The 8,776-nt window shown below is 43.7% G+C and overlaps 1 protein-coding gene across 3 annotated transcripts in view; it reads left to right on the top strand.

Moving 5' to 3' along the window:
- EPHA4 (EPH receptor A4) overlaps positions 1 to 8,263 on the top strand; it is a 106,625-nt gene extending 98,362 nt beyond the window's left edge. Inside the window, exons 16-18 of one of the 3 annotated variants that reach the window (XR_004498685.1) lie at positions 2,347 to 2,502; positions 2,779 to 3,652; positions 5,828 to 8,263. Coding sequence is in view for 1 of the 3 variants with exons in the window: in XM_033516691.1 (XP_033372582.1) it covers positions 2,347 to 2,502; positions 2,779 to 2,893 (271 nt within the window). In the remaining 2 variants the exon portion in view is untranslated. Of the gene's footprint in view, positions 1 to 2,346; positions 2,503 to 2,778; positions 3,752 to 5,827 lie in introns of those variants that run through there. The other 2 variants (XR_004498686.1, XM_033516691.1) reach the window with 2 other exon arrangements.
- The last annotated feature ends 513 nt before the right edge of the window (positions 8,264 to 8,776 follow it).

Here is an 8,776-nt window from a genome sequence, read left to right as displayed (position 1 = left end):
GCAGGTGACAGCTCCACAGGGCCAGCCTGCACAGCAGCCACTGCTCTGTGTGGGTGAGCTCTGCTGGCTCCGTGTGGCCCCCAAGGCACCCAGGCTTGCCAGCCTTGCCAAGAGGACAGGGGAGTGGGCAGAGCTGCTGCTGGATCACACCAACACTGAGCAAGTTTCCAGCACAGCCTTAAGCACATCCTGATACAGGCAAGCTCTGGTGAAAGGCAAAGTTTGCTGCTTCTTTCCCCTTCTCCCCCTGGTGAAAGGGTTTGAACAGGTAGGGTCACCTCAGTCAGTGCAGCTAACAGGAGTGATGTGGTTTTCTGCAGGAAAAGCACATCATCAACTTTCATAAACCCTAGATTTGTGTAGGATTTGCAAATGAGCGTTACAGCATTACAGCCAACGCCTCACAGGCATTGGGAAGGTGTGGATTAATTTTTATGTGAATTTGAATTTAATTTTGTGGAAAGCCAGTTTCATGTCTCCACCGATCCCGCATTACATTTGTTTTGTTTGCTAAGCGTGGTGTACCTGGTACGTGCAGGAGAAGTACAGCAGGAAGGAAACTCCCAGAGTTGTAGGGTAAAACCAAAATATCTTTGTTGGGACAGATCAGCAGTTTGTTTAAGTTGGTGAAATGCTGCTGAAGTAATAGGAGCTTTACTGATCTCTGCCAGCTCTGGTCTAGTTTTTTCAAATGTCTCTGCTTTGTCAGGTAGATTTGCTAACAACGTATATGGAAAAAAATCTTAAAAGAAACTAGGAAGATAATAGGAAAATGTTTTTTAGTAGGAGGGAAGGTATAAAAATATGCATTAGACAATACAAAATTAAGTTTCTTGAATCAGTGAGGGTGTAACAGATATTCTGTATCAGCCTCCAAAAGAACAACATCCTTTTTTAAACTTGTATGTCCCTTTGTGAGTCTTGCTTACAATGTATGTCAGCAGAAGAGGGATCATTACCCCTGTGAGGCCACTCACCACGTCTTCCAGATTGCCTTAATTGCACTGGGAGCCTGGCAAAAATGTATCCTCCCTTGAGGCTTAAATAATTTACGTGGTAAGAATCACAGTATGATCTGCTGTGATAATTTGATTGAAGAATCACAGTATGAACTTCTCCATTTTGCTGGCTTTTCAATTTACAGGTGCTCTTTGAAAATATATAGGTTTTCTAATAGTTAATGACCTGTTCAAGGTCATTCTGTGTGTGTGTGTAAGTTAACAGCCCATTCAAGGTCATTTCACGTTCATGGCTGTTTATAAATATTTTTCTTGTCTTCAGAATAGGAATTTCAAATATGCATATACCATTATTAATATATGACTTTATACATGAAGTATAATTATATATAAATAGGTTACTATCATTGGTCTTGTGTTAGATAAGGCAGTAAAAGAGTTGAACCAAGCATTACCAGCATGTACTCAATGCCTCAGGCAAGACCTGAGCATGCTATTGCACACCTAGCCTTTGATGATGTGCATTTTCAAATAAATTGCTAAATGATAATTGTTTTGATTAGATAGATAACAGTAATTTATGGTGCTTTAATAGAACTGTGACTTATGATATACATGAAATAATAAATGCAATATTAATAAGGGAAGAAAATGTTGTAAAAGTAATTATTGGCAAAACTGTGCAAGGCAAAATGAGAAGCACATTCCACAGTGCAAACAAAGATCAAAGCTGGTGTGATTCCCGCCACTCCTGGCACACACTCGGTCAGGAATGGATTGATTAAAGAGGGGATTAACTCCCTGCTGTCCCCAGTTTGATTGAATGCACTGAGCAGACCTGGCTAGAAGCAGAAGTTATCTGAACCCGCCCTGAGTTTTACCCTCCAAACCAGTCTGGCAGGGTGTGAGCTCCCAGTTCTTTGCACATACTTCAGTAGTGTTTCTATAGCTGCCGAGCTGGAGGCTGACACATGCAGGGTTGGCAAGGTCTGGCATTGCTGCCCCTGAGATACAGACCCAGCAGGCCAAACGCCTTCCAGCATTGCCATCTTCTTTGTTTTGGGGAGTAAAAACATTTTCTATGAACTTGGTTGTATCTGAGATGGCAATCATAAGCTGTATTGTGGTTCAAATGAGATCTCAAACCAAAATTAGAAACCTCAGGTCAAATTCATTCTTAGCAAAAATTGGCCCATTACTTTGCATCTTGTTCAGTTTCTGGCATTGATCTGAGCTGATGTGCAGAGCCACCAGTTTCACTGGGCACAGCCTCTTGCCCTTGCTTTCCCTCATCATTGAGGTTAATTGTTGCAGAGACCAAACTTTGGTTTGTGGTTCATGATCCAGCTGACGCTATTTCTCTGTCCTTTCACTGTTTGGCATCCAGACCTAGCACAGCCCTGCTGGATCCCAGCTCCCCCGAGTTCTCGGCGGTTGTTTCTGTCAGTGACTGGCTCCAAGCCATGAAAATGGAGCGATACAAGGATAACTTCACAGCTGCTGGCTATACCACCCTAGAGGCTGTGGTGCATATGAACCAGGAGTAAGTACTCAGCGATATAACAAAAAAACTGGTAAATCTGGATTTAATCAGCCTCTTTTGCTTTGTGCTGCATGTCATTACACTCATTAAAGGAATGGAATGCCTTTTATTTGGATGGAGGATAACTTTAAAATGCCTCCACTTATTTAATTAAACATTTCTGTACATCTGCCTTGCTTTTGCTAATGCTGCTTGCGGTTGACTCTTAATATTTTTCTCTGCACCAACATCTGATCCACGGTTCTCAGCCCCTCGTTCTTGCCTTGCTTTCCACAGGGACCTGGCCAGGATTGGGATCACGGCCCTGGCACACCAGAACAAGATCCTGAGCAGCGTCCAAGCGATGCGCACCCAAATGCAACAGATGCACGGCAGGATGGTTCCCGTCTGAGCCAGCACTGAATAAACTCAAAACTCTTGAAATTAGTTTACCTCATCCATGCACTTTAATTGAAGAACTGCACTTTTTTTACTTCGTCTCCTCGCCCGTCGAAATAAGGATCTGCAGCATTGCTTGATGTACAGATTGTGGAACCCAAGCGTGTGTGTTGGGAGGGGGGCCTCCAGAAATGACAAGCCGTCATTTGAAACCAGACCTGGAACAAATTGTTTCTTGGAACATACTTCTCTGTTGATCAATGATATGTAAAATACATGTATCTATATAAATATAAAGTCACATTCAAGTTTTGATGATATGTTTGCTGCCAGATACTGTGCTTAAGAAACAACAGCATTACTTTCCTTCTCCCCGTGACCTGTAGGATTACAACCATAGTGTTTTATTTGTGGGTGAAACCACCGTTGTGTATCTTTCACTGGAATGAAGAACCTGCCCTAGGATATTCTTTGCAGTCTTGATGCATCACTGACACCTTGCAGAAACCTCAGTGAGAATATCGTGTGGCTAATCAGTGCCTGCCAATTAGTGATCTACCTGTTTATGGGCTTGAGACATGAAGTGTCCCACCTTGTGGATTACTGGGCAAAACTGGACTTCTGGGGAGGTTCTTGGCTGTTGTGTCGTGCTGAAGCCTACCATTGAAAGACTTTTGTGACCATCTTGCCAGTAGTCAGCTGTGACAATCGTGGCTGTGGAGCTTTCAGACTTTTCTCTTTCAAGAAACTCGCTCCCTTTGCCTCACGGAAGGTCAGTGGAATACAGTGTCCAACGTGTTCATGGTGCTTTATTTTGTGAGCTGTGCTAGGATTTCGTCGCTGTTGGGGGAAAATAAAAGCTGCTGTGGTATGTGTTATTTGGGGTTCCTAACTGGTTTGTAAGAATCTGTGCTGGTTTCCCAGACTAATTGCTGAGCCTTTCCCATTGCTTGATATATTTGATGAAAATTGCTCTATCTCAAATTGCTCTCAAGCTGTTGCCTGGTAGGGTGTGCAGACAAGGTGTAGGAGTGTCCTGGGGCTCAGCTCAGTGCTGAGAGCTTGACCCCACTTCCAATGGAGAGCAGCAGGCATGCCCTTATGCTGTGGTTGGAAAAACTCAACAGGAATGGATGCCATAGCACAAATACTCATAAATGCACAGGAAGAACCAAAGACTTTTCCTGCACTCTCATGAACAGCAGTAAGAGCAATATTTGGGTTTTAGAAAGACGTGCTTCAGTTGTGGTGTCAGAGGTTTTATGGGAAGGGGAGCAGAAAGAAATGGGATTGTGCGTGCAGCCTCGCAGGTTTTGTGCAGCGCTGTGCAATGCAGCAGTGTAACAGCTCACACACCATGATCCTGTTAGATCAGCTGTGGGAACAAAATGCACTTTGGAAACCAGCCCTGAAGGGTGGGCATCTGGAGTTATCAGGGCAGCTGTGGGTGTGAGTGCCAGGTGCAGAGTGCACCCCTCTGCAGGTATGGCCAACAAGATGGAGCATGGGGAAAATCCCCTCTCCTCCTCTAGGGAATAGATGGGAGCTGAGCGACTGAAAGCATCCCCGGGGCTGCTAGGTCTAGGAGACTGCTATGGCAGTGTGGATGTCCTCAGTAGGTCACACAGGATAAAGCTTTATCCAGTAAAGCTCTGAACACACTGAGGCTTGAATTTATGTGTTGTGAAGTTTTTATTACTCTTTTTGAACAAAGTATGTAAGTTAGATTCCTTTAAAGTCCTTCTGAGGACCAAAGTGATGAGATGACCTTAGAAAAAAGACGGGCCACACTTACTCTGTGCTGAGTAGAAGGATTTTCATGACATGTCCTTTAGAACTGACACTGCATTTCAGCTGTGCCAGGCACAATGTCAGAAAGGTGAGATTTATAGTTTAATGGCACTCAGACTGGTTCTTTAGTCTATAATATTTTGGTCCTACTCCATACCTGACAGCAAAATCAGAAATGATTTAGTGGCTTTATGTGTCAAACTTTCTTAATAATTGAGTTTATCCTAAATCCAAAACAGTTCACTCAGTTGGACAAATCACACATACTGTATTGTCACTCACATCACTTTTTGTCACTTTTAACAATAACTTGCTGATTTTAACCACTAACTCTCCCTCACTCCCAACTCTCTCAGAGAACAACTTGTTCTGAATATGAGATGCTAAATTTGGATGCTGTCAAGTCATGACAGCTCAGTATAAACTGTTCTGCTGTATTACTTATAAAAGCTTTTCCATTTCAAGAACTTTAAGATTTCTTAAAGAAATCTACTTAAACCAGCATTTTTAATGTCACTTTGCCAGGCAACATAAGAAGCAGTTACTCATTTTAAAGACCTGACATTTGTACTTTCAGCAGGAAAAATTCTTCTGCCTCTTAAGTGCAGAGATACTTGAAGTTTCCTTGCTGTAAATCTGTTGTGTTCTGTTGAGATCATCTTTTTATCTAAAACCAAAATACACCCGATTTTCTGGCCAGTTTGTTAAATTGCTGTCTTGGAGTCTAGTAGTGGTAATTCAAAACAGTGCAATATTTTCCACACAAAATGGAAAACTGTGTCCCTATAGAATGAAAACTGTGAAGGCAGCTCAGATGCTGGGTTTTCAGCACTGCCACTGGTGGTTGTGTTTCCTGTGATAAAATATGGCCAATGAGGGGAATCCACTGGAATGTGATTTTAGCTTGAAGAGAGCAGATGGAAGAAAAAAAAAAAAAGGTGGCCCATGTAAATATAGATAGAAAGATAGATTGGTTGATTACAGATCTGTAGGTAAAGCATGCCATGGGAGCAAGACTTTGAAATAGTGTGAGGGAAGGAAGGACAGGGAAGGCAAAGAGTTCCCACCCTTTGAGCACTGCCATTTGGGCAAGTTTGGGTATCTGTCTTGGTGCTTGTGCTTTAATACATTTAACTTGGGTTCTCTTTTCGTGCAGGGAAACGGATTTTGCTTTCACAGCCTCGTAGCCCGTCCTGTTGATCACATTGACCATGGAGGAACACAGACTAGACATGAAGCCTCTGGACCCACGGTTGCGTCTTCCATAGCACTGATTCTGGAAAAGACATTTTGAACAGTCATTGGTCCCTGAAGAGAGTGTGACTTTTACTTTCTCTTTTTTTTGTTTCCTGGGCCACCCACTCCGTTGTTTTTCTCCACTGAGCGATAACTAACTCGTTAAGACTCAGCACCCAGTTGTCACTTGAGGAATGTACTGTGTCAAATCCCTGCAGACTTCTGGATTTTGTTTTTCATCCTCTTCTGCTTTCTCTGCTTAGCTTTGGTTTTATTTATATATTTTGTTGTTGTCTCTCCTCATTCCCCTGGCTGTCACCGCTGCATCCCGGACGAATGAAGGTGACAGAGCACTACACATCGTACCATGGACGCCAGGCCAGGTGCCACAGCAAAGAACCCAGTTCCTGTGAGCTGCCTGTGTGCATTGCTGAGTGACATTTTACACTAAAGGTGCCATTGCAGTGATATAAATATATTTTTTTCCTTGAATGGATAAGGATCATTATGTCCTCCGAAAGGTGCGTACGTGTGCTTGTGTACGTGTGTTGGCGTGCAGGTCACCTCGTGTGTACAACTGCCTGTGAGTGTGCCCCAAACACCTCTGGAAGCACAGGAGTCCCCTGTCCTATGAGACCAGGCCAATAGCTCAAGTCTGAAATGATAGCAAGAACACACACATTAAAAAGTGTTGAAATTTCTGTATCTGTAAGTGTATTTTTTAGCTGCCACACTAATGTTGTTGAGTAATTCTGCAGCCTGAAACCGGTGATTTTGAGTTAGTTCTGGAGTAATGGATTGCAGGATCTAAAAGGGTGCTAAAGGTTTTTTGTTAAGTGTTTTTTATTCGTACTAGTGCCCTGCTCATGACCAAGAACAACCAGTTTCTCAGTGGCAAGGTGGTGGAGAAAACAGCAGCATCTCCATCCACTGGTAATCCTGAGCTGAATTCTTACGTAGCCTTTTTTATCTGCAAAAATAGGATTTTAAAGACTTGTTGAATGCTAACAAATATATGCAGTTCTTCCATTGACAGAAGCACCTTGCTCTGTGTGCAACATAATAATCAGAACACTTCCCTTGTTCCCAGCACAGATAAGGAACAAAAATGCAACAAGACCTGTGAAGTTACAGTTAGCAAGAGTTGTGAAGTGTGTCCTGTTCCTTGTGCAGCTGAAGTGCAGGAGAAGACACTCTTTCTTCCATGGCCCAGGGAGCAGAGCTGCAGCGTACTGATACCACCTAGGAGGGCTTTCTGTGTTTGGAGAGTTCACCCTAGTGTAGTGTGAGGCAGCTGGGGTGGAGCTGAGTGCCTGCACCCAGGGGATGCAGGGCCACCAGCACAGGGCAGGGGACACATGGCAGGTGGCAATGTGCCCCAGGTGCTCCCAGGTGCTCTCCTGGTGCTCTCCAGGTGCTCCCCAGTGCTCTCCTGGTGCTCCCAGGTGCTGTTCCCTGCCCTAGGACAGGGGCTTGCTCCGGCACAGGTGGATGCACAGCCCTGCCCACAGCTGTGCCAAGGTGTCCCGAGGTTGCTCCTGTTTTCCTTTCCCTCCTCGCTGACCCTGTGGTCAGTCCCTGGTTGGGAAGAGGAGTGGCAGGGAGGCCAGGGGAGCTGTGCTGGGGCTCAGGCTGGCACAGCAGGGCTGTGCCCTGCAGGGCTGGCCACGGGCTGGGCCAGACGGAGCTGCAGACACAGGAGGAAGGCGAGTGCCATGGCACTGCTGCCCTCGGGGACGGGCCACCGCCGCCTTGGCCCCCACGACGAGTGTGTTCAGTTGTCCTGCTCACACACCAATGGTTGATGTTTGTCCGGGTTTCTTGCTGTGCTAATTTTGTGATGGATCTTATGTATTAAAAATATATATGTATAAAAATACAAAATACAAAAAAAAAAAAAAAAGCTGGTAAGTAACCAGTAAACAGGACTTAAAAAGCAGTATTTTTCTTTTATGTGACATTTTCATAACCAGAAAAAAAGAAAAAATCTGAAATACTAATCAGACAAATAAAAAGAGAGTGCATTTATTTTTTTGTATCACTGCAAGTATGTTGGAATATGCAAGGACTGTGGTTAAAATTAGAATGTATGAGGCATATTATAATTTAGTTCATACTGAAAAAATCTAACAGCATTTCTTGGTTTGTGCATTTGAACGATCTCTGGGTTAGATATATAGATTTTTCTATTTTGTTTTAATTTGTAATTTTTTTCTCCCTCCGTGAATTTTAGGTACACATAACTTATGTCATTTATTTATGGTCTTTTATACCTAGTTTGTAAAATTGTAAAATAGCAAACAATGCAAACATTTGCATTTGAAAATAATAAAGTAGTTGCTGTACAAACCTGAAATGGACTATTTCTAATCATTGCATTTTTATATTTTTTTTAATTTAGAGTTTATCCACATCAGATACAGATAGAGAGTTCAGAGTAACAATCCTGGTGTTTGCCCCAAAGGGATTTATTCTCTTCAGCAGATTTCACAGGAATGCTCTCCCAGAGTTCATTTGAGCTGTGTGGCTCCTGCACATCCCTTAAAGCACTTTGCTGTTCCTTTCTGCTGCTATTCCTTTCACTGGTGTTTGTGGGGTGGGAAGGGTGCTGCAGCCAGGCTGACCTTGTTAATGATATCAGTGATACCTCCTTGGTCACCAGGGGCTATACATGGGCACTGTGCCTGAGAAAAACCTACAGGGCCATCATTTTCCATATTCATGTCTGGGATTGGCTAAGGGATAGTGTCTCTCCCCTTCTCCCCTTGCCTGAGGTCAGATGTCCTTGGCAGAAATCCTACAACTGTCCTTTGGGCCGGGGTGTCACCTCTCCTGTGGAAGCCTTGCTGCTGAGTTACTGCCCACCTTG

This window comes from Parus major, chromosome 9 (assembly GCF_001522545.3).
Source record: "Parus major isolate Abel chromosome 9, Parus_major1.1, whole genome shotgun sequence".
Classification (NCBI taxonomy): Eukaryota; Metazoa; Chordata; class Aves; order Passeriformes; family Paridae; genus Parus; species Parus major.
The sequence above is the reverse complement of the archived record's forward strand: the minus strand, read 5'-3'. Positions and strand labels throughout refer to the sequence as shown.